Source organism: Paroedura picta, chromosome 2 (assembly GCF_049243985.1).
Source record: "Paroedura picta isolate Pp20150507F chromosome 2, Ppicta_v3.0, whole genome shotgun sequence".
In the NCBI taxonomy this organism is placed as follows: Eukaryota; Metazoa; Chordata; class Lepidosauria; order Squamata; family Gekkonidae; genus Paroedura; species Paroedura picta.
The window spans coordinates 74,593,901-74,618,870 of NC_135370.1; the positions used below are offsets into that span (position 1 = coordinate 74,593,901).

General features: G+C 46.0%; 1 protein-coding gene across 4 annotated transcripts; it reads right to left on the reverse strand.

Moving 5' to 3' along the window:
* Positions 1 to 34: 34 nt before the first annotated feature.
* LOC143829630 (gap junction gamma-1 protein-like) lies at positions 35 to 11,316 on the reverse strand. Of its 4 annotated transcripts, none has more exons than XM_077320831.1 (3): positions 11,108 to 11,316; positions 2,805 to 3,965; positions 35 to 890 (listed from the first exon to the last, which is right to left on the reverse strand). In XM_077320831.1, the coding sequence occupies exons 2-3, from the start codon at positions 3,946 to 3,948 to the stop codon at positions 883 to 885; spliced, it is 1,152 nt and encodes a 383-aa protein (XP_077176946.1). In that variant the 5' UTR covers positions 3,949 to 3,965; positions 11,108 to 11,316; the 3' UTR covers positions 35 to 882. The 4 variants fall into 4 exon arrangements, with proteins under 4 accessions (XP_077176946.1, XP_077176947.1, XP_077176945.1 ...); XM_077320832.1 differs by lacking the exon at positions 11,108 to 11,316 and adding an exon at positions 9,767 to 9,896; XM_077320830.1 differs by lacking the exon at positions 11,108 to 11,316 and adding an exon at positions 9,521 to 9,650.
* Between the last annotated feature and the right edge of the window lie 13,654 nt (positions 11,317 to 24,970).

The window sequence follows — 24,970 nt, forward strand, 5'->3', positions numbered from 1 at the left end:
TTTTTTGCAGCAAAAAAAGTCAGGATACTCAGAATTCCTAGAAAACAATCTCATTTTTACCAAATATATATATAGATGCATGTGTATAAAAAAAAACACAAAAATTCATACTAGTCCAGTAAAATTAACAAAAGATAAAAATACAAATACATTGTACATCAGTCGCTGAGATGATCAAAATGTTACTGTGATCCCATTGCAATGGAGGGAGGGATCCCAGCAAAGCACCCCATAGAGGGCAAGAGGGCAGATGCTGCCTAAAGCGAACATCTGGGAATGCAACGAAGTTATCTTTGGCCCAACCACCGCCAACTTCCATGACCTGGAATGGGGAGAGGAAGATGAGGGAAAGGATGCCGTGCTTGTGCTTGGTGATGTGGATGAATCCAGGAGGTTTTGGGCATCTTCTTGTTGTTTTCTTCTATGTCCTTGTATCCAATAAACCACCCAGAGGAGCAGCAGGGAAGCTGCGATGCACTCACCTATCCAGTCCCACCCAAAGGAAGACACCCCGGGCAGAAGGCAGCCAGCAGGGAAGGGGGCCAAAATAGCACCTCTACAAAGTATTATTCTGCAAAGTAAAAAAATAAGTTTCCCATTTAGATCCTTAAGAGAAAGGCACACATTCTCATACATACACAGAGATAGGCTTCTGAAGGAGTCCTACAACAGCCTCTGAAGCCCCATAAGGCTTCAGAGATGTTGAGGATCATGTTTTCCCTTCTCTTTCCCTCAGATACACAAGAATTAAAAGTCCATCCTTGTCATTCCACCCACACAGTCATTTTCAAGCTTCAAGTTAGGAACAGATGTTCACGCTGCCAATTCTTCACAGACGCTTCCTGTTGTCATCTGTGCAGCTGCCCAGTGAGGCCCAGCGTTTCAGAGACCTGGTAAAAGGGAGGGAAAACAAATCACAATTCTTACTTTGATCGTAGGAACAGCCCTTCCCCCTCCCCATGCTTGTGGGTTCCTCACCTATACCCATGACTATCCCCCTCTGTCATCTCTAAGAACTGATTCAAGTGAGTAGCTGTGTTGGTCTGAAGCAGAACAAATTTAGAGTCCAGTGGCACGTTTAAGATCAACAAAGTTTTATTCTAAGGTATGAGCTTTTGTGTGCATGCACTCTTCCTCAGATACCATAGGATGGTATGGAAGTTACCAGTTCATACTTATAGGAAAGTGTGAGGGTAAATTAACACACAACATAATGAAAATGGTTAACATATTCCATTCATTATGCTGTATGTTAATTTACCATCACAGTATGAACTGATCACTTCCATTCCATCCTCTTGTATCTGAGGAAGAGTGCACGCACACGAAAGCTCATACCTTATGTGGCAGAACCAGCCCAATTCTACCTTGCAGGCCCCGTTCCGTCCTTGCCCACCCCCTGATCTGCCACTTCAGGCAAGTGGCAAAACAAATTCTCTGGCTGCCACCACCTGGCTAAAGCACAGGGTGGCAGCTGGAGGAGCCAGGACCCCTAGCTGCCCCTTCCACACCCGAGGCCTCTCCTCTCTGGGGTCTCCCACAGCCCCAGCTTCTGAGCACTGTGAGGGATGAGATTCTGCAAGGGTCCACCCTCTGGGTCTTCCCTTAGCACTTCCGCTAGCATTTCCAAGACAGGGGAGCACCACGTGGATCAGAGAACCACTTCCAATTTATACAAGATTTACTGAAATGACAAGGTTTAAAAAGCAAATCTATAGCACAGCACAGAGTTAATCTATAGCACAGCACAGACCCAAAGAAACTGGATGAAACACAGTCCTTCTGCCCCTCTGCTAAACATACCCTATCTGGTGTTAAGTACAGGGCAGGCACCCTTGCTTAAAGAGGTTCCAAGGTCTCATTGCTTTCCTCACTTGTAAAAGATGGCTGCTCACCTCTTCTTCCAAGAGCAGGCAAAGACCACCAGCCAAAAGCACCAAAGACCCTTCCTTCCTGTGCTCAGGATCAGATATACTTCTGTCCCCCTTCCCCCACAAGAAGCCCTTCACCTAGGAATCCTGGGAAGAAGGAGCTCTCCCTCACCCCCTCCAGGTACCTGCTTTCTGGCCAGGTCAATTAACATGTGAAAGGGAAGGTGAACAGGGGCTTAGCAGCCCCTGCCCCTCTCTCTCCCCCAGCCCAGAGGGAAAAAAACTGTCCTTTTGCAATAGCACAGGGGGGGGGCATTTCGTCACACCTTAGAATAAAATGTATTGGTCTTAAAGGTGCCACTAGACTCTAAATTTGTTCTATCTCTAAGAATTGCTTCATAAGCAGCTTCAGTGTGCCATGCATCTCAGCAACATGTTAGACACTACACATCTACCACAGTGCTTACCCCCACCCCCACCCCCCTGTACCTGGGCGACTGCACAGAGCAGCTATCTTAGGCCAACCATGCAGAATGATGAGAGAAGTGATGCTCCCTGCATATTTCAAGAATTCCATCACACCACTCCGAGTGTGTCTGTCTGACTTCACTGGTATTCGCTATACCTACTGTCAGCTACCACCATTTAGTGTGGCCAGATACCTAGTTTTAATCCAAATCGTTTCCTGACCAAATTATGCTTCCTCAAAGATGTAGTGGTCTTTACTTATACATTCAGTTGGACCCAGTCAGTGCCTCAGAATCCAAAGAGCAAAACTACACTCCGTTCCACGCCAAGAGAACTCTTGACCTCTGCGTCTAAAGTGGAACCTGGCAACATGACAAATCCTCACCCTTCCCAGCTGGAACAGGTCATTGCACCAGGATGCCAGAGTCAGGTGCCAAAGGAGAGCCCGTCACCAACCCAACTCACCAGTTGTCCGCTCGCAGGCAGCTCCTTCCTTCTCATGTGCCAAGTTGAGGCGGTTCTGTTCTGCAGCCAGCCCATTTGACTCTGGGCTGCTGCTACGCGAGGGGCTGGCAGTGTCCAGCGGCTGGAGGTGGAAGGCCAATTCCAGGTGCTCCTGTGCCATCCTAAGGTGCTTGCGCAGCCGTTCCAGTTCATGGCTCGGGAGGCCCGCTGGAGCAGCATAGTGTCCGGTGGCCATGCCTGTCAAGCTCTCTCCAGCATAAGCCAGTTTGTCCTTGGTTAGCTGGCTCTTTGAGGCCTCCTTCTTGAGAGAATGGTAGGTAGGGGGTGCACTGGGATCCTTCGAGGGGCAGTGGTGCCTGTGAGCAACACCGGAATCCTTGCTGGAGCTCCGGAAGGCGTCCCGGATCCCACCCACGCCCAAGTGGCACAGCTCACAGATGTTGAGAAACAGACAAAGGCCACTCACAGCATACATGATGAGGAGGAAGATGGTTTTTTCAGTGGGACGCGAGACGAAGCAGTCGACCGTGTGGGGGCAGGGGCTCCGGCTGCACACGTATGAAGGGTTCACCTCAAAGTGGTAGAGCACGTACTGGCCCAGCAGGAAGCCCACCTCCAGCGCAGAGCGGCACAGCAGCTGCAGCACGTAGGCAGTCATCAGCCCATCGTCCTTGATCCGCCGGCGGCCATCGTGTCTCTGGCCCCCAGCGGCCTTCGCCTCCTTCTCTGGCTCCACCTCCTCAAAAATCATGGGGTCCTCCTCATCGTTGTCCTCCTTCTCCTCATAGTCGCGGACTGCGCCTCGTCGCACCACGGGCGCTCTGCTTCTCTGAGGGGGCTGGTGCGAGAGTCGGTGCAAGGCAAAGCCCAGGTACATGACGGAGGGAGTGGCTATCAAGATGATCTGGAAGATCCAGAAGCGGACGTGGGAGAGCGGGGCGAAGGCATCATAGCAGACGTTCTCACAGCCCGGCTGCTGCGTGTTGCACACAAACTTGCTCTGCTCATCATAGTAGATGGACTCTCCCCCTACAGCAGTCAGCACAATGCGGAAGACAATCAGCACAGTGAGCCACACTTTCCCCACAAAAGTGGAATGCTGGTTGATCTCCTCAAGGAGGCGCGTCAGGAAACTCCAGCTCATCGTGGCTCAGCTCAGGCCTGCAGCCAAGACACACGGAAACAGAGTAGGCAGAAGGTTAAGCAGAAATGTCATCTTAAGGCTTCCTGTCAACTCCCAAGGGCCCCGGGATGGAGAACAACTCACAGTCCCACCCAACTGAGTCCACAAAACCCACAGGCAACAGCAACTCATAGCACAATTCCACAATCCCTTTCATAGGGCAGCCGGCTGAATTCCTCAGGGGCCAACAAATGAGAGCTGCTTCACAAATCCTTCTTTACTCAGGGGAAAGCCAACCATTTTATGAGTACCCAGACAGGCAAAACTTCATATATATGACTGACTTCATAGGAGGATAATTCTCCATATCACGCTTAATTCTGCTACAAAGCAGATGCAATGGAGCCTCCACATGAGAGAACTGTTTCCTTTGGTTTCCCTCTGTCCCCACCTATTCCTTCACATCACCAAAGGATTTCCCCCCTGCCTTTAAAAAAAAAAAACTGTGCTAATTGTAGCACTACAATGTAGGGCAGCTTCCCATCTCTACAGGAACCAGACTCATTTTGAATCCAGTCACACCAAAGTAGATCTGAGGGAAAATACCGTGAGGCAGGAAAGAATCCAGGAGGAGGATGACCGCACACTAGCATCATGTGGGACACCCCCACACACATAAGCAGTAATTTGAGAGGTAAGGTTGAGCTCAATGCCTGTGTGGGAAGCAGGGATATGTATTAGACAGATAAATGTACAAGCAACTTGCCTGTAAACATGGCTCAATGCCACAGGTACAAGCCATGGTAAACACAGTCAGTGCCATGCAAAACCAGATGAGTGGTAATGACTCAAGGCACAGGATTCCCATCCCAAAATTAGCCTCACCGTCACAAACGTCTGAAAACACTGGACCTCTCCCTTCTACCTCTCCCCCAAAATTACAGGCCCAGTCCTGGGAAGGCAATCAACAAAGGCTCTCTCCTCTAAAGTCCACAGCTTAGTATGCACAAAAGACACATAACCACAACCCACGCAAATGTATACATGGTGCCAGATAGAACTGAAAAGAGATTTGGGCGGGAGGGACAGAGATATGGAGACAAGAATGTGGAAATGCCACGCATGGGTAGTGCTTCCTGCCCGGCCTCCTAAAGTGCCAGCAGCCCAGAGGCTGAATGCATGCAAAGGTTTGGCAAAAATGCCTCCCTTGAAGGCCTGTCTCAGCTGTTGGATGGATGCCATGTCCTGGTGCGCTGGGATGGGCGTGATGCCCCAGTGATCACATACAATGTAGCATCCTGAAGCAAAGGAGGTGCCCACATGGTAGCAGCTCTGAGGGAGAAGCTGATGCTACGCTTATGCTCAGCCGGTACAAGGTGAAGAACTGGAGAATGCCCAGCTGTTCTGCTTCCTGCCCCCATCACCAGGGGACAGGAAGAGGGCTTAGATAGCTGGGGAGACAGTGAAGATACAGTCTGCATATCTGAACGTTACACACTGACATACAAAGGAGCTGAGGCTGCATTCACACCACAGTCTCAAAGACAGGCAGAGGCTTCCTAGGAAGGGGAAGAACAAGGATTGTGCTTATAACATTCCACAAACAAGATGAAAAGTATCTCTGAACTATCCTACTGTTCTTTTGAGAAGCCTGTACTGCTATAGTTCCTCACTTTAATTCTCTCACGTTACATTTTCTATGCAAGTACGGGTATCAAAAGCACATGCATGCAAGCAACAGCCTTTCAAATGCACTGCTCTCGTATTTTAAAGAAAAACATATTTTTGTGTCCAAAGTACTGCAATGCATAGGTTCCAGGACATAAATCCAAACAGAAGACTGCCGTGTGAGAGATTCTCAATTTGAACAGCGCAACGGTTGAAGAGTTCGGAATAACCAATGCACTCTGCGTGCATACCGCTTCTCTCAAACTGGAACATGCAAACATGCTCAAGTCTCACAAATGCAGCCAGGAAGTTCTGCAATGAAGCCAGACCTTTGTGGCTTGAAAAGAATGAAAACTATGCGTGACCTCAAGCTTCCCACCCCAGGGCAGAACGGATATCACACAGGTGGGGAAGGGGCATAAAGACAAGGCACAGACTCACTGTGGAAGCATCTTCTCCCACACCTCCTGCTTTACAGAAGCTATTGAGAGAAAAGGGGGTGGCAAGTTTAGGATGGCATGGAAGCCACTTCAAAGAGACTGGGAGGCTGCTACTGGTCTCACCCTTGCAAAGCAGCCTTATTTATCTATTTAATTGGCTCTATCCCACCTTCCTCTCTAAATGGGGACACAAAGTAGCTGACATCATCTCTTCTTTTTCATTTTAGCCTCATGACAACCCTGTGAAGGAGGCTAGGCTAGGCTGCGCATCTGTGACTAGCCCAAGATCACTCAGCAGGTTCACACAGAGTGGAAAATCAAACTGGAGCATCCCAGATCCACCTCTGTCACTCTAACTACTACACTACAGTAGCTTTAGCAAACGCATCCACAAAAAATACTTACCCACAATATTCTCTTAAAGAACCCTTGATACCCTTGTGAGAAATCCCCAGCATGATCACATTCTTTAAAAAACCCACAGGGTTGCTTTGACCTGCACCTATTGTTCATCGAGGTGTCCTCTGTGCACGCACACACTGGGACTGCTCCTGTACAGGCCAGCCAATAGAGGCTCTCTTACAGCTACTCTAGTATTTTATCACTCCAAAGGGAAACCCCCTCCCCCCTGCAGAGCTCATTAGAGGCTGTTTTCCCATCTAATACTCAAGTGATCCACAGGGAGCAGCTCTCCTCCAGTCTTCCTGAGCCATCTCAAGTATCATGAATGTAACTGCATCTTATGAACTCACAGAGGGGTAGAAGGGAGGTAATGGGTACCGGCATAGAAGGTATCTCAAACATCAGTTATGTGAAGCCCTGTTTTCATCTTCCGTCTTCTGTGTAGTTCCATATTGGGAGACTACAGAGCTCCTTACCTTGGAGCCAGGGAGATCCCCTACAATGTCATCAAGGGAGGATCCAATGGTAAATCTGGGCCCAGGCCAAAAGGGGAGTCAGCCCACAAAGCTTGTTCTTACTTGGAATGTGTGCCCCATAAAAGAGAACAGTTTACAGAAGGATACCTAACTGGCATCACATTTCCATGCAAAGGAGTGCCTTGGACCAGGAGGTGCTTTGTGGAATTCACAGTCAACCCATTCTTGAGGTCTAGGTGAAGAAAAATAATGATTACTTTGCCAAGTGGGTGGAGGCATAGATTTTTACCATGGTGCTGAAGATGGTTCTGATAGTTAACAAGCTGCTGGAGCCACCAGTGTACCCTGACCAGACTCCAGCTCCCATTCTGAGAAAAACACACTGGGGAGGCGTGTGGAGAAGGCATTTGAGGGAAAGGGGGGAGCTCCTCCTGGCAAAGCACATGAGTGTTAGATGGGGAAATGGCCTGTAATGATCTCTGCAGGGGAGGAGCTTCCCCTGTGATTTAAAAAAAAAATACTAGAGTAACTGTAAGAGAGCTTCCAGCGGCTGGCCTGTGCAAATGCAGTCCCAAGTGTGGACAGAAGACTGAAAATATAGAAAATAACAATACTTCTGGATTATATTTTTTTTGCCTGACTGCCTGGAGGTGATTCTTAGGGAAGGTTACCAGGGGAGAAGTTATTTACAAGTCTGTATTCAAAGAAAGTGGAAAGGGCAATCTGAAGTTGTGACAAAAAGCTTACGGAAATTACTCTTATTTGCCCAAACTAGACCCATCCTTTCAGTCAGTACCGGACTTGGTCCAATTCAGCACAATTCAAATCAACATTGGCCATACATCTAGAGTTCAGTGGCAGAACCAATCAGGGATCCAGATTAGTTTGAATGCTGACACAGAGAAAGGTACAGAAAGGCTCAGAGTGGTTGGGGGAGCTATTTCAAAGGCAAGGTCTGCCAACGAATGAAAAGGGAATGTCTTCCCAGTCAGCATAACCCAGCCAGGCCACTTTAAATCATGTCTGGAGCTATGTGGGTGGGTGGGTAGGCTGGGGGGGGGGGGAGAAACATGAAGCTGATCAGGACACCAGACTCTCATACAGGTAAGGAAGCAGGGCACCTACATTACAATAATCTAAAATAAGCCTGGCCTCTCCAGGAAGCTGTGGGACAAGGTGTCCTGTCTGAGGGCCACGTCAATTACACGGCACTGACTGGGAAGTCAGTGCCAAGTGCAGCTCCCACGTGAGTATAACTGAACAATGCAAGCACATGAAAACCCTACATATCTCACAGAGGAACCGTTAAAAGGTAAAGTGTGAAAACACTGAATCCACTCTGCAAATGGCATAACCCGACTTCCTTTCGTGTTTGTCTGGGCTTGGTGGAGCCCTGTACCTTCAAACGTCAGGCTCCAAGAACTTGCGTAGTGTAGCATAGTGGTTAGAGCGTCAGACTAAGGACTGGAAGAGGCAGGTTTGAATAGGGAAGCTTGCTGAGCGGCCCTGGGCCAGACACTCTCTCTCAGGCAAACCTACCTCATGGAATTGCAGTCCTGAGGATAGAACAGAAGTGGAGAGAAACATGCTGTAAAAGCTGCTCTGGGTCTCCTTTGGGGGGAAAGTGGGGTACAAATATCAAAATAAGAATCAAGTTCAGCATTTGCTATCCACCAACAGATCAAGAATGGTGGCTCACCCTAGATTTCCAAAAGACTTTTTTTAGGGGGGGGTCATATCTGGGCTAATGGATAATAAATGGGGGAGAGGCACATTCTAATCTGACCTTTCTTCTTTATTTACTATTCCATCTGGATAAAAAGAATACTATCCGATAACCACCATCCGCTCTTGCTAAGTCCAGCCCATGGGGCTTCAGTCCCAGTGTTCCAGGAGCTGCTCAAGAACAGGGTCTCTCCTGTCCCTTAATTGTATCTTGCCCCAAACAAAGCCACGCACAATGGAGGTGGGGGAGATTTGGAAAAAGCACTTCTAAAGGAGACACAGCCACAGAGGCTTCCACTTTGCTCACCTGAAGTACTTTCTCAAGACAGATAACACCTTTCTATTCTTTGATTTCCTCTCCATCTGCACAATCAAGATGCTTTAAAAGCGAATTTAACCCGCAGCACTCCCCTATTCCGCCGCTTCTAAACAATATTAGTGGTCGGTGATATGATGCGAAATAATGCAACGGTTAAATAAAACAAAGCAGCAGCCACATGGATATAGAATGAGCATTGGTAGATTTGAGTCCGTTAACATATTACAGGCCAACAAGATTTTCGGGGTACGGGCTTCCGAGAGTCAACGCTCCCTTCGTCAGATGCAAGGCTAGGGTTAGCACTGTGACACCGAGAGGCAAAATTCCTCAAAAGGCATATTATGGGATGTCTGCCCCAACAACCCCCAATTCTAGGGTTGCGTTTTTTGGGGGGGACCAAATAAACACACGTCCCCCCGTCCCCCAGCACCGTAACGCCCTCCCCCTTTTCCTCGAGAGAAGCAAGGCGAGCACGCCACGCAAGCCTCTCCGGCAAAGGAGCCAGCGAGCCCCGAACCCAGCAGCCTCCAAAGGGCCTCCCCGCCGCCCCCAGCCCCACTCACAGCGTGGCCGTCGGAGGAACCTCACAAAGACTCCCGCCCAGCAGCGGCAGCAGCAGCAACACTCCCTCTCCTCCCGCCCGCCCGAACAAAGGGGCCCTCGACGGTCGCCGCGCCCGCCCCTCGGCCACGCCTCGCCAGGGACCCCCGCCCCCTTTCCCTCCTCCCCTTCTTCCCCCTCTCGGCCAGGGAGACGCTGAGACTGGCGGGCAAAAAGCCCGCGGGCCTGAGGCGGGTGAGCGACACAACCTGTGCCGGCTGGGAGCACGGCGAAGAGCCACCTTCTTGGCTCCCCTCTCTGCCTTCCTTGCCCTCTGCACAGCAACGCTGTGGAGACAGAAACTTTCCCCTTGCAAGGAAGTAGTGCGTAAAAAGCGCATAAAGAGCGGCTCAGAGTTGGCGGCGCTGAGGCGAATGCTGTAAACCGGGGGGGGGGGGGGGGGGGCGGAGAGAGAGAGAAACTCCCGGGAGAGAAGAGAAAGGAACTGCTCGACCCTGCAAGTTTCCTTTGGAACAGCTCTTTGGTCTAGAGGCAGCAGCAAAAGGGGAAGAGCCAACATGAAGTGGATTGACTCAATTTGCCCCCAGTTTGCAAGACCTGAGCAAGTCTGTTAAGAGGACGTTTGGGAGGCTATTAATTCATAGGGCTGCGCTAAATCGGAAGCCACCTGAAAGTGCTTCGTGCACGCACGCACCCAAAAACATTCCCCAGGCGACTGGAACATAGGGGCCAAATCACCTTATGTAGCAGATCTACTGCTGGATCTGTCAACATATTGTTAGGGGGGTTCGTCCCCTCGCGGCTATTAAGCATACAAGAAAAGGCAGAGATTCTGTGTTTTCGGGGACGAGTGGCAATATAAGAAAACCAGGAGAAATTAGGGTTGTCTGTTCCAGGGAAATGCCTGGAAATGGCGGGGGGGGGAGATCTGGGGTGTGGTTTGGGGAGAACTTTAATGGTGCGTAGAACGCCGTTGCTATGATAAAGCACAAAGCTTGCCGGGTCGCGGGTCGTTCGGATTGCGAAATTTTAAAAAGGGAAATGACATGAATCAGTGGAATAAATTACGCATGTGCTGGCTAAAATCATAAATCGGAGCCATTACGCTTAAATGAGTGATTGCTAACCACCAGATTAAACAAAGAACCCAGTGAATCATCCCTTCTGGAATGCTGGCGTGTAGTGCACTTTGCTAGCCACACATGCAGTCCTTCCTGCGCCACGGGACATCTCGAGCGCGTGCAAGGGAAAGTTGCGGCGCAAACCTCGCTACAGAGTTTGCTGCCTTCCAGCAATGCGCCAGGAAGGGGAGAGTCCGCCTTCAGTCAGGGGAGTTGCATCAAGTGGCGCGCGACGACCCTTCGCGGAAAGTTGAGCTCCAAGGCGCAGCCTCCGAGTATGCCGGGCGCGGGGAGCCTCTCGGGTGAAAACGCCGCACAGCCTCCTTTGGCTCTTACTAGCCGCGCCATGGGGTGAGCACTGCTCCCCAAACCTTGGGTATACGACGGCCCCTCGTCCTGCCCCTAGCCTTCAGCAACAAGGAGGGAAGGGTTTAAAAATGGAGCGAAAGGCAGTTACTGGTTACTCACGGGAACTTATTTGGATGCAGCTGCGGAACCTATTTTTCATGCAGGAGTTGGTCCGGGGAGGCAATTCAGAGTACTTCTGATCATGTGCAGAATGCCCTTCTAAACACGGAGTGACAAAGCAGAAATGCTAGACGTCAGACTGGAAGGAGGCCTGATCGCCTCTCTGTTAAGAAATTAGCAAGAGGCTGTTTCGCTAATCTCCCAGGCTCACAGGAAAAGCCTATTTCACCCTTTCTCAAATTCCTCAGATAAGGGCGGGACGCACTGGTAAGGTTGAGCAAGCAAACAAGAAAGGTAGTCTCCTAGGAAAGGTCTTTGATCCTCAGGTAGCAGTGAGTCAGCTGCACAGGCAGGCAGTCCCAAACAGTCAGAAAATCACAATATTGACTTCCAAAGACACAGCAGGAGAGAAGGGTTGCAAAGAATGCCCGGGTGCTCCTCTCAGATTCAGTGGCACAGCCACATGGGGAAATCCTATCCAGGAACCTTCATACACTCTGAGTGTGATGTCCTCAAGACTGCAGCACTATAAAGCCATTGCCGCAGCCGGATCATGAAATCCTGCTCTGGGTTCCCTTCTGCAATATTCTGCAACACAGATCATATGGCTGCTGAAAAGACATAACTTGCATTGTGTGTGCAATACATCCCTAAATATAGTTAACTCAGAAGCAAGCCCTGTGAGTTTTACTTCCAAGAAAGTTTGTTGCAGCATAACTTTTGAGTCCATTCTCCCAGTAGGCCCAGAAGAAAGCTAAATTGTACATTTAATTGTGCTAGCCCTCTTCATTCTGAACGTGCTGGTTTCTCTTGCTCACACAAGACATATTTCAGGTTCAAACTTCTCTATGTACTGTGGCAGTTTGGAAGCACATGGGCACTTCTGCATGCACGGGTACTGTTTCACAGTGATGTAGGGAAATAGAAGTGTTTTTCCTTCTTTTAAAATATACTGAAAAACTACATTTTGACATGGGGAGAAGGATCCCTTCCATGAATCTAAGTTTCAACACACTAAGGCTTAGGCTGCTGTTACTTAGGCAGCAACAGTAGAAGCATTTACTTAATGGTGTCATTAAGCAAAATATGGCTCCTGATTTTCTTGAATGTCTGGATTAATCCACAGGGGTTACTGTACCTGCAACAATCCTTGTTGTTGTTGTTAGGTGCGAAGTCATGTCCGACCCATCACGACCCCATGGACAATGATCCTCCAGGCCTTCCTGTCCTCTACCATTCCCTGGAGTCCCTTTAAATTTGCACCGACTGCTTCAGTGACTCCATCCAGCCACCTCATTCTCTGTCGTCCCCTTCTTCTTTTGCCCTCAATCGCTCCCAGCATTAGGCTCTTCTCCAGGGAGTCCTTCCTTCTCATGAGGTGGGCAAAGTATTTGAGTTGCATCTTCAGGATCTGGCCTTCTAAGGAGCAGTCAGGGCCGATCTCCTCTAGGAGCAACAATCCTAAACTTGTTTAAAAGGGAATAAATCCCATTAGATGTCTCAGGGTTAGTTTGCCAGTGTAGAGAAGAACTATGGTTTCTTCTGTACTTTGGTTTTTCACATATAATATTGTGTACAAATAGCATTTGTGCTTGTCACCTCCAGCTACGTTGCAGTGGGAGTTTGTTGAGGTTCTTAGGGTTAGGTGTGCCTACTTCCTAATGCAACTTCAAATATATTTCCCTTGCCTTCTCATTTGTTTCTTGTTATGTAGATGTGAAAGGATCCCCATGGAAGGCATTTTGTTTTTAAATACTACTTAATCTCATAGATGGCCCTCAAATAAAAATAAAATAGTAGTGGCTAATGTTTCCTACCAATATTGTTGAATACTTGCAATTATGCCTTCCCTACTATGAGAAACTTTCAGGAAACTGATTTTTGATGGCTCAACATCTGCTGGAGTTTTCCATGGGCCTCCCTGACTTGGAGTTTTCAACAACTGTAATGCACATGGAAACATCTGTGGCTGGAATGGGCAATGAATGTTGAAATGGCTCTGTTGGCGGGCTGTGCCTCATTTGCCTGTGCATTCACACAAATAAACACTGTTAACAAATCATATACCCCCCACATTCAGGGGAGTCATCCTTCTGCACAGGAGGACTCCATGGGAGAAAAGGAATCTGTCCGTTCAGGTCTAAACACAGCAACCGCAGACAGTCTGAAGCACAGTCTCTGGAGAAAGGTTCTAGAGGCAGTTCATTTCCTGATAAAGAACCTTCCACCTGAGCCATCAGCACAGCCAGAAAAAACAAGTACCCAGCGCACCTGAAGCAAAGGAGAAAGAATTCAAAGAGAGAAGATATAGTTCTCATCTATAGGCTTACTTTCACAGGGAACCGGGAGAAGAAGGGAGATCTTTGCAGGGTGAGGGATGAATGCAAGGACCCAATTGCTGGAAGTAGTTCCAGGATCAGGACTTGGGGATTGCCATGCCCTGTATAAGTGGTTTGCAACAGCAGATCAGTATGAGTGGATGCTGGTTTACCTTTGCACAGGACCTACCTGGCAAATCTGACAAGTTGCCTGTTGGACCTTTCAGCTGCCTCCAGACCACACCTTGCTCTGCCTGCTTTGAGCTGAAAGGGGCAGTCATATAAACCCAAATCATAAATCTTTGGCCCAGAGAAGAAATTATGTTTTTATGTGTAGTTCTTAAGTTGTTTGAGGTCCAGTGCATCCCAGAACAAGTCACATGGGGCTAACTCCCCAATAATTGAGCAGACTGTCCCCAGAGACTAAAATGTTTGAGAAGTCTGACCTTTCAAGAGTCAAAATTTGGGTGGTCAGGTAAGAGTTGAAATGGAAATCTTTGAGTCATTATATCCCATCAGAAAGTGTGTGTGTGGGGGGGGGGGGTTTCCGAGACAGGAGCAGATACAAAGGTACAATGTGCATCAGCTTGATTAGAGCAGTAGGAAAATGCTTGGGTGTAGAACATTGGTATCTGTAGAGAGATAAGAATTCATTCTGACCTGGTGGATCCATTTGTGAATGAAAAATGTGTCAGTCTCAGGTTATAATTTCCCCTTGAAGCTTCTCTGTGGAGTGCTACTCCTTGGTCAGCAACTGGCCCATGTATCTGCATGTGCATTTGACCCAGGGCACCCCACTTTGGATCAGAAAGCAGCATAGGACCCCTTGAGGAACAGAATCCACTGAATGTAGGGGTGTGTGACATGTGATGGTCCAAACCTTATTTTGGCATGCAGAGGGCATGTACCCATTCTATTTCATTATTCAAATATTCTTAATACAGGTTTCTTGGAGGTAAGACATCATATATAGAGAGAACTCTGCCTTCCAAGTGGGCATATCTTGTTTTCTGGTCCAAAGTCCATTTTTTGTGCCAACAGCTCCAAAGTGGAATATGAATGGTACCAATGCACATGAAATGGTGTCTGGGCCAAACACAGTTTCTGGCACCAAAAGCGTATATTAGAACCACCCATACTTATACTTTCCTTTCCCCTAGATACCGTCGGCCCAGCTTCTCAATCATAATTACATGAAAGTCATTTGTTGTTCAATGCAAACTTGGAAGTTTTATTTATTTACAACTTTCTATACTGCCTCACTAATGCCTCCTTTCTGTGGCAAAGAAATCAATATGATTCTAAAGATTTATTATGATTTTTTCCCTCAAAGGCTAGATCATTGCCTGGTTTTCCAAAGCATGTTCACAAACCATACCTGATGACAGAATTGTGTAAAGAGCCCACCCAACATGTGTGAAGATGCACATTACTAAGGTGCTTTGAAAATGCAAACCTAGTACAAGCAGCCGCCTATTCTGTCATGCTAACTTAGTTGTCTGAGGCCCAAAGCACCCCACAGACACTCGCACACCTCCCCAGTCATTGCTCATTTCACCCACCATCATGTGCTGTCTGGCTGTCAGCCATTATTAGTAGTGCTGCTTGATTCGAGTCGACTAGCACCCTAAGAGACCAAACATCTGTTAAGGGTTTTCTTTATAAGATACAATATCCCAACGGGAAGATGGGAGGGGTGCTGCAAAGAAGGAAGTCAGAATGCATAGGTACAATGAGCATTGGAATCAGCTTGATAAGAGCAGAGGAGAATGCTTGGCGGCAGAAATTTACTATCTGTAGTGAGATAAGTATTCTAGATCCTTATTCACCTGAACTTGTTGATGAAGTTATCTCAAATTGTAATCTCTCCCTGAAGCTTCTCTGAGGACTGCAATTCTTACATCAGTATAAGAAGATAAAGAGGAGCCATATGGCCCATCCATTCCAATGCTCTGTCTCACACAGTGGCCAAAACCCAGGTGATTTGGTTTCATTCTCCTTCCTAATAAACCCCAGCATAGCATTTACCATTTTTATGGCAGTCGCACACTGAGTCAACATCTTCAGTGAGCTACCTACAAAGATTCCACCATCTCTCTCGTGGTCAGTTACTCCCAGTTGAGACCCCATCAGCATATATTGAGGATTTTTGCTCCAATTTACAGTACTTTGCACTTGCCCACATTGAACTGTAATTTGCCATATTGATGCTCATTCGTCCAGCCTTGAGATATCCCTTTGGAGTGTATTGCAATATATATATTAATTTCAACATAAGTACAACTTGCCAGGTACCCCCAGATGTCCCTCCAAAAGTGGGACAATCTGATCACCTTATTCTGTGACCATGTGCTCCAAGTCCTTGGGAGTATCTCTTTCTCATGACTTGAACACATAATTGACCCAATGAAATGACCTGGAAGTCTTTTGAGTTCAGGTAGGTAGCTGTGTTGGTCTGTAGCAGCAGAACAAAACTTGGGTCCTGTGGCATCCTTAAGGCCAACAAATATTCAAGATATAAACACCTGAAGAAGTGTGTGTGTGCACAGGCAAGCTTGAATCTTGAATAAAACTTTGTTGGTCTTCAAGGTGCTGCTGGACTCCAACTTTGTTTTTGTTTTTAACACTCAGTTTATGTCCATTTATTCTTTTTTGTAGGGCCTGACCTGTTAATTGGGTATAGAGAGTGGAAGGACATTGCTGACTTTTAGAGGTTTATATAGAATTGCAAGATGAACGTGTGAATGTGTGAAATACTACCATATTTTATGGTAGTACCACTGGTAATAGTAATTATCATTACTATTACTAATTACCAAGAACTATTTCGCCATTTACATGTGAAGGGAAAACAATCAATTGCCTCACAATTGATCAAGGCCAGTATAGATAAGAGGCACTTGGCAATGCACTGAGAAACAAACTGGATGAAGCAATAGGAAAGTGTTTGTTCAGCGATTACTTTGTAGTACAGATCCAGACATTCTTCCAAGAATTAACCATAACTTTCCTAGATAAAAATCCCACTAAAGTAAAATAATGATCATAATATAATGTTCAGTTTGTAAAAAATGAAAAGGACATAGAATCATAACTTTTAAGATAGCAGATAACAAAAGCCCCTCTTCCTAATCAAAAGGCACAGTACAGAAGAAAATTGCTGTTGAAGTACATTATTAATCTTACTTTGTCCATTAATTACCAATTAGGTGTGTTTTGCACTCACTTTGATGGAATCTTTTATTCTTTTGATTTGATATTTTTTCCTCTTGTGGTCTTCAAATAACTCCGCTTATGCAAAAGATCTGCATGTGGACACAGGTTAGATTCTTTGTTGGAAGCTGTGATTCTCATCCAGGGTTAAACTGATTACTAGGAAAGAGCCTAACATCTACATATTAATATTATGACTATAATTGGAACAAGTTGAAGTCTCTAATCTCAGCCTACTGCACAAGGGGAAGAGCATGTAAATGGAGCAATTAAAACATTTTGTGCCTATCGTGGACAGAATCTGTTTTGTTTGTGATATCTGAACAGAGTCTTTCAACAGAAAAATAGTGACCGCTCTGGAATTCATCCTGTTCAATATGCAAAGTAATTTTGTTGGAAAATACAGCACCAACTTTATTTGCTGTCTGCAGAGGCTTGAAATTGTTTCTCTGCTTTGCATATTTAAACTCATGCCAGCAGAAATTAGCTAGATATAAGGCCAAAAAGATGGCACTCCAATTAGCTGCTTAAGTACCATGATCTTTTTTTATTTTAGAATTTTTTATTTTAAGAAAAAATATAAGAGCGATAAAAAAGAGAAAAGGGTTACAAAAATTACTATGCATTGCAGAGTATATAAAACAAACAAGAAAAATAATTCTCCCCAATATCCTCTTCATCATAATCTTTATAATAGCCCTTACTACAGATATTCTATCTTCTAAACACTACTAGTCTATTTTACAACTATTATATACAATTATTTATCTTTAATTTTTTAAATTTTATTTTGGGGATCTCTTGACCCCCCCCCCCCCCGGTGAGCCAGCTTGGAACAGTTTCCAACATAATCAGTTACCATTACAAGTTCATAAAACAAGTCCAATAGTTCATAAGAAATTCATTTAAAATAATATTATGATTAAATCAACTAAAAACCTACCAAAACCATCTAACAGTAAAACCATCAAAAAGTCAGCTAGTGAACTCTTTTTGTCTTTTTCTCTCAATTGTCATTCAATTTGGTTTCAAGGAGGCCCCAATTTCTATGGTATTGAGTGTTTATTGGCCCCAATCAAATGGCTCACGGAAGACCTCCATCTTACACGTCCTGAGGAACTGAGCAAGGTCCAACAGTAATACGTCCCAGGACCATCAGCTCTTCTGGGAGCTCATTCCACCAGGTGGGGCCATGACAGAAAAGCTCTGTCTCTGGTTGAGGCCAAACATACCTCTCTCAAGCTACCTTTCTCTGGGGCAAGGTAGGATGCTAGTAATTTTGCCCAGTGCAGGTGGAAAAAAGCCAGTTGAGCTCCTGAGTGATAAATACTGTCTGGACCCCATGTTCCAAAAAGGACAACAGTAGCAAAGGTGCAGTGCATATCGCAATCAGAATCAGGCTACTAGGCTGGAGAGACCACTTGTCTAACCCTGTTGAGTCTGTCTGTCTTATAATAATAATAATAAAGCTTTAAAAAGCCTTCCAGATTAGCATTTTACAAATTTACCCAGATGATCAAAGGAAGTATGCATTTTTTGTTATGAAAGATGGCTTCAAGAGGCAACAGCTAGCACAGTGAATGGTAGGAAGGAGTACCAGCATGCAAAGATCTGCCAAGGCGGAAATTTAGTCTGCATTAAAAATATACAATAAAAACAGGACTGAAGGGTGAAGGCACGCAGTCTGCAAACAGCAATAAAAGGTTGTTCCTGAATGTACTCTAGTGTAATCTTACTAGAAGGGTAAATTAGTGCTCTTTAACATCATAAGAGGAAAACTGCTAAGTTACTAATTTGCACTCTTGCACACAGTCAAGAAGGACTTGCACTGGTTGTCACCAGTGGACTGCACAGTGTGACACTCATACTGCCACAGTGCCATTTTCTCACAGAAGGGGGGGATGCATCTTTCCCACACTAGAAGCACATGCCAGTAGCATAGGGGTGTGATGGAGATGGGATGTTTCTGTCCAGCTAAACCAGATATACAACCTAATGAGAAAATACTTTGTCTCTCCCCGGTTTAACAAAGACAGCTCCCTCTGTGGCAATCGTTTCTGAAAAAGCCGTGCTGGCATTTGAATTGCTGAAAGTAAATACAGTTCCCACCAACTTCAGACCAGCATTCCAGCAACAAGCCAGTTCCCCATTCTGTTCGATATATGTGTGCCCTCCTGAAATAAAAAGGATGCCGCACAGTCAACCTTCTTCATTCATCCCTGTAGCTGTAGCATGGACAATCCCCTCTGTTGTTTGCAACAAAAGCCAATACTACAAGACTGCCCATCAGCTGTTTCCATCAGCTGACAGGTATGACATGTCTTGGTTTAACTGTTTTATCTATAGAAAACCAACGCAACCCAGGCTTGAAGAATTTTGGTACAGGTCTAAATTGTGGGTTCACCTGGAAGAATTCAGAAAGTTGGGAATTAGATTAGATTTCAAGATTCATAAAAAGGATCCTTGTACTGCATGCTCACAACACCCCTGGGCACTCGGGTAACTCCTGCTCCTTTTAGCAGCCAAAACACAGGACTGACTGAAAATGGTCTCATCAGCCTAGGGATGCCAGCCTCCAGGTGGGACCTCAGGATCTCCCAGAAATACAACTCATCTCCAGACTGCAGAACTCCGTTCCCTTGAAGAAAATAGATGCTTGAGAGGATGGACTCCATGGCAGTGTATCTTTCCCACTGAAATCCCTGTTAGAATCACCAGCTCTGGGCTGGAGATGGAGCTGTGAATGGGTGGAATTTGGGGCTGGGGGGGCCCTCAACAGAGTATAATGCTACGGACTCCACCCCTCCAAAGCAGCTATTTTCTCCAGGAGAATTGATCACCTGGAGATAAGCTGTAAAACTGGGGGGTCCCCAGGTCTCACCTGGGGACTGGCACCCCTAGTTCCTGCCATTTGCCAGCCTCTAGGAGTTTCCCAACCTGGGGCTGGCAGCCTATCCACACCCACACCCCAGTGGCCAGAGGAGACCTGGCAACCCTACACAACCCACAAGGAAGCCACTTCATGAGCCACAAGGAAGCATTCTTTCCCCACCTGCTATGCTTCTGTACAAGTGAGTGTGCTTTCCATGGCTGCATCACATTTTGTACATGGAAAAGAAGAGCAAATATCTACAACTTTTGGGACTGCCTTTTTGGAATGGAGGCAAGCCCCCAGGGCCTGCAACCTGGTCAACTGGATAACGATTTTGTTTTGTGGTCACATGAAAGGACTGTGCAATGCTGTGACTCAACATCACCAGGCGAGTTTGTGCTGCCGACAGCTGTGTAGGCAAATTTTGAGGAAGGCAACAGTCCCAATTCAACACAAGAGGGTGGGGGTGGTGGCCTTTGAGGCTTTTTCTGTTAAAAATGGGGGAAGGAAAACAGAAATGGAAGGAATGATAGGCCTGTCTTGACAAGAGATTGTGCAATAAAGGGGGAAATGTTGAGGCTGGAGTTAAGCAGCTTCCTTATTGCCTATGGTTCAGACTATGCCAGAAGGACTTGCTCTCTCTCACACAAATGTACTCAAGCTCTAGCTTAACATGACTGTGGCTGACCTTCTTGTCTTATATTGTTACAACATGGCAGCATAGAGCATATGTATTTAAAGTGGGAAGTGGCAAAAAGAAGGGCAGGGGTGATTGCTGGACCTTTTGGCCTCCCTTAAATTTCCCCAACAGCTGGGATTTTCCGGCTGGGTGGGCTCTGACATTGGAAAGAGCTTCAATGAGAAGGAGGTGCCATGGGGGGGGGGGGAAAGCAAAAGGGTAGGGGATACGTTTCCCCCCCCCTCCCAGCCACAGCTCTTCTACTTTAACTTGGCAGATCTCATCTTCTCCTTGTTTTCATCTCAGTAAGGTTGCCAGTTACACCTGCCAAACCCCCACTCTGGGGGACATCTCCCACAACTGGCTCCTGTTTCCCACTGCTGTCCAAAGCAGCAGTAGGAGAATTTTTTTAATATATATATCCTTCAGTCTAATGCTGTGATGGCACTTCTGAGGAAAATCTGGATGTGACCTAAATCTTTTCTAAGAATCACCAGAAACTCTATTGCTTTGCAATCTTGCAGGCTTTCCCCAGAAGTAATGTCATGCCATTGCCAACTATCCGTGACCCCCAGCAACCCTACTGCCAACCCTAGCTAGCATCTCGGGGGGGGGGGGGAAATGAAGGGAGCAGGGACAAGCAATTTGGCATTGTGCTGACATGCCACGTAACGTCTAGCAGAAAGGCAAAAGTATGTCAGAGCAACACTTCAGGATTCCCTGAAAAGGGAATTCCTTTCCCGGCAGCCCCTCTTTTTTTTTTGCTTCCTTCTCTCCTTACCACCCACTAGCCATCCTTCCTGTCAGGCCTACCACCAGCAAGTTCTCCTCCATCAGGAGACTTAACAGGGAGGGGAATACTTTCATGTCTGTTGTGGGGAAAGGGAAGGCGAATATAACCCGCTTTAAGACTCCTTCAGATAGAGAAAAGCAGCATATAAGAACCAACTCTTCTTCATGTGCACCCTTATCAGTGACAATGAAATGGGAATTACCACTCCATACATACAAGTGGAGGATCATTGTCCATGGGGTTGCGATGGGTCGGACACGACTTTGCACCTAACAACAACATACAAGTGGAGGGTAAGCAGTTTAAAAAAAAAAGTGTAGACTGGTAATTCCCATTTCATTGTAGCTGAGAAAGTGCATGTGCATACAGAAATGTATACTTAGAGTAAAACTTTGTTGGTCTTAAAAGGTGACACCGAACTCAGACTTTGTTAAATTACTCGGAGTGACTTGACTACAGAAGACCATGACAAAAAATTTTGAGTGCCAACTGGACTCCAACCAGGTTCAAATCCCCACTCAGTCCTGAAACTTATCAATCATACATGCATGCTGCCCTTAACTCCTTTGTAGGAGGGGGAAGGAACAAAAACCAAATAAGTATAGAATTACCTCACCCTAAATGTTTGTAAAGGTTCTAACACCGTCATTTGGCTCCACTGACCTCTACCCCCAGCAGTCCAGAATGTGCTTTCTGCTAGTCACAGTGAAAGGGTGACAGACTGTAGTCATAGCAGTATACCTACATCTCCCATTTGTCCCTAAGTCTTCTGTACATTGAACTATTGGGTTACATTTGTGGGATGTTCAGATATTTTTTTTTGCTTTTGACATTGTTCTTGAAATGAATGTGGGCTTGAAAAGCTAATGCAGTGGCCCAGAGATCTCTTCAGTTGTAGGAAGAAGAGGAATACTATTACTTTGGATCCCTTTTCATTGCCTAAGACAGAACAGCCGTGACCTGGATAGCTCAGGCAAGCCTGATCTTGTCAAATCTCAGAAGCTAAGCAGGGCTGGCTGTGGCTAGAATTTGGATGGGAGCCCACCAAGGAATACCAGGGACTCTACGTGGAGACTGGCAATGGCAAACCACCCCTGAATGGCCGTTGCCCTGAAAATCCTACAGAGTTGCCACAAGTCAACTGTGATGACACTTTGCATTCCCAAGACAGAAGTCCCGCCAAACAGCAGCCACTGCCTTTGTAGCATTGTCATGCTACAGATTCACATGCAGTGTCCTCATCTTTGACCCCATTCTACTCCCTGATGGCTTTGATAGTGTGTGAATGGCAAGCAGCTCTTGACACACACACACACACACACACACCCCACACACACAATTATCTTTTCTAAGCAAGTAATGATGGGTATACAGCTAAGATAATCTTTATTTTGTGAACCACTGGAATTCATGCTACCAAGCCAAACACGATCAACATTACTATTGCTGGATCATTCCTATACTAATTTGTATTAATCTTTTATTATATTCCATTTTGTGTGGCTATTTTTTAAAGCAACATGGAGGTTTTTAATCTTTAAAAAGGCATGTATCCTTATCCCACCCAAGTAATTTTGGATCCCACACACACTTCATGAAATATCCGGTCATCTTTGTGTTTGAATTACTTTGTAATTTATCTTGTACTTATATGTTCATGTACATTTACTCCAGCTAGCCTATGGACTGTTCTTTTGTTTAATTCAGTAAACTTTGCCAAATGGATATGCTTCCCTTGTTCTTCCAAAATGTATCATTAATTACATTTCAGGCAAGCAAGTTGTATGGAGCAAGCAACATATGGGGAGGTGATAGCCTTTGATCTCTAATAGCAGCATTTTGGTTTCTCTTTGTAAAGTAAACTGAATTATAGGGAATTGATTGGCTGTTTTGATGAAGGATTATCATTGGCTATATTTGGTTGTGACACAGATGTAACAGAATTGATTTTTGCTATATATTCCCTGTCATGTAAGAAGATCATAGTCTGACGAAGGGTGCTTGCACTCGAAAGCTCACGCCTTGAATAAGTCTTTGTTGGTCTTAAAGGTGCTACTGGACTCTGATTTTATTTCAGGTAATGTTCATGCAGAGAGGCCAGTTGGAGACCAAAACCAGAGACAGGACTGAAGAGGAGCAAGTGGTGGCTTTTGCAGAGTGAGAAAGTCTTTTGTTACCCATTTTACTGTACTTGTGTTTCAGATGCTCAGCCCAGAGTCAGAAAAAAGTTGTTTGTGCAGTGAGATGCCTATGGGCAATCTGCTGCTCAGCCACACAACCAGAAATTTATGCGACTCTGTAGGCTTATTATCAAGAGGGCTATTCTTTATTCAAAGGGATGCAGTCATGAAGAGAACCCTCAGTAGAATCACCATAACATCTGTCTCCCACATTAACTAAATATATGGTTGCCAGCTCCATGTTGGGAAATAAATGGAGATTTGGGGATGGAGTGGGAGGACTTAAATGGTGTATAAGGCCATAGAGTCTACTTTTCAAAGCAGCCATTGTCCTCAGGTGAACTGATGTGTGTCACCTGGAGATCAGCTGTAATAGCTAGAAATCTCCAGCCATTACTTGGAGGTTAAAAATTATGAAAGAACTATGAAAGGCAAAAGAAAAATGAAAAGTTTAATACTCTAGAGATTCGACTGAAGATGGCGCCGTAACAGCTGGGCTTCTGTCCGGCTCTTAAGCCATGATGAGGGTCAGGAGCAACCGCACCTGGCTGACCTGAGCAGATACGCAAATCTGCTCGCCGGTCGCCCCAGGAACCGGGAACGGCATCCTGAGGGTCCTACAGATCCGTGGAGAGGGAGGGAGACCAAGCTCTCCGGATCAACCGCGGCATGTGCTTAAGGTCATGATGGCGCCCTTGTCGTAAATAACTTTCTAAGCCTGAAACGACCAGCTGACCCTACATTCTTCCCAGATCATCTTTTACCAGACTGACAGGAGCCAAAGTTTACAACAGTAAGGATTGAAAGCTTTCTGGCTTTTCCTTTTCTTTTCCCACAAGCTCTTCCCCCCCCCCCTCAACCAATTTACAAGTGAATTCCTTCTTTCGTGGAGTGAGAGGCTCCCAGCTAATTATACCCACTAACCAAACAAAGAGAGAGCTCAAGAAAAGAGAGACTTTAAAGTTTGTTGGAGAGAGTTCAGTGGGGGAAGCTGACTTGATACGGAGATCGACAAACTGATAATTTGGGATCGCTCGTGCTCCCGCGAGACCTCACGAGACTTTCTGTTTATAGTTTGTGACTGCCTAGAACTATGGAAAAATTAACTAAGGCACAGCTTTTCCATTTGTTATGCGAAGGGAACTCAAAGATACTGAAAGCAGTCAATAAGGTGGAAAAGGAAATCCGAGGGACTAAGGGGGAGCTTTTGGACAGAGCCGACGGTCTGGAGAGAGCAGCTGATGAGGACAAAGCTCATTCAAACGAGAATTCAATGTTTGGAAGTTAATCAACAGGAGGGGGAGAGAGCTAGGGACGTAAAAATCCAAAGCACCTTGGAAGAACTTGGGAAAACAGATTTAAGGAAGGAAAGCACCAAAAACCTGGAAGTCTATTTAGAGCAGGAAGTGATTTGGATCAGCAAAATAAAAAGAGTCTATTCAAAGGCGACAGCACGCAGGAAGCTATCAGGAGACATCTCTGTGCGACCAGAGGAAGAGATCCAGATTGATAAAGTATACAGAGCCTACTTAAAGGCGACTGCAAGCAAGAATCAAGTAAGAGACTTCTTTGGCCCTGACAGAAGGACAATCAGAAATACTCTACTATGGAAAAAAACACAATTTCATTTTCTGCGACCACCTGAAGGATGTGTTGAACAGTGGAATATTCACTTGGTTTCCTGTGGGGAAGACAGCAGCAGTAACTCTTAGGTCAGGGCCAATTTATGAAGGGGACTGACCTTATATCACTTAAGATAATAATAGAATATATTCTTATAACAGATCATACTCTCATATGTATTAACA

What these genes read in the sequence shown, in the direction of transcription:
- LOC143829630 (XM_077320831.1), bottom strand. Translation starts at nt 3,948, where the DNA reads ATGAGCTGGAGTTTCCTGACGCGCCTCCTTGAGGAGATCAACCAGCAT.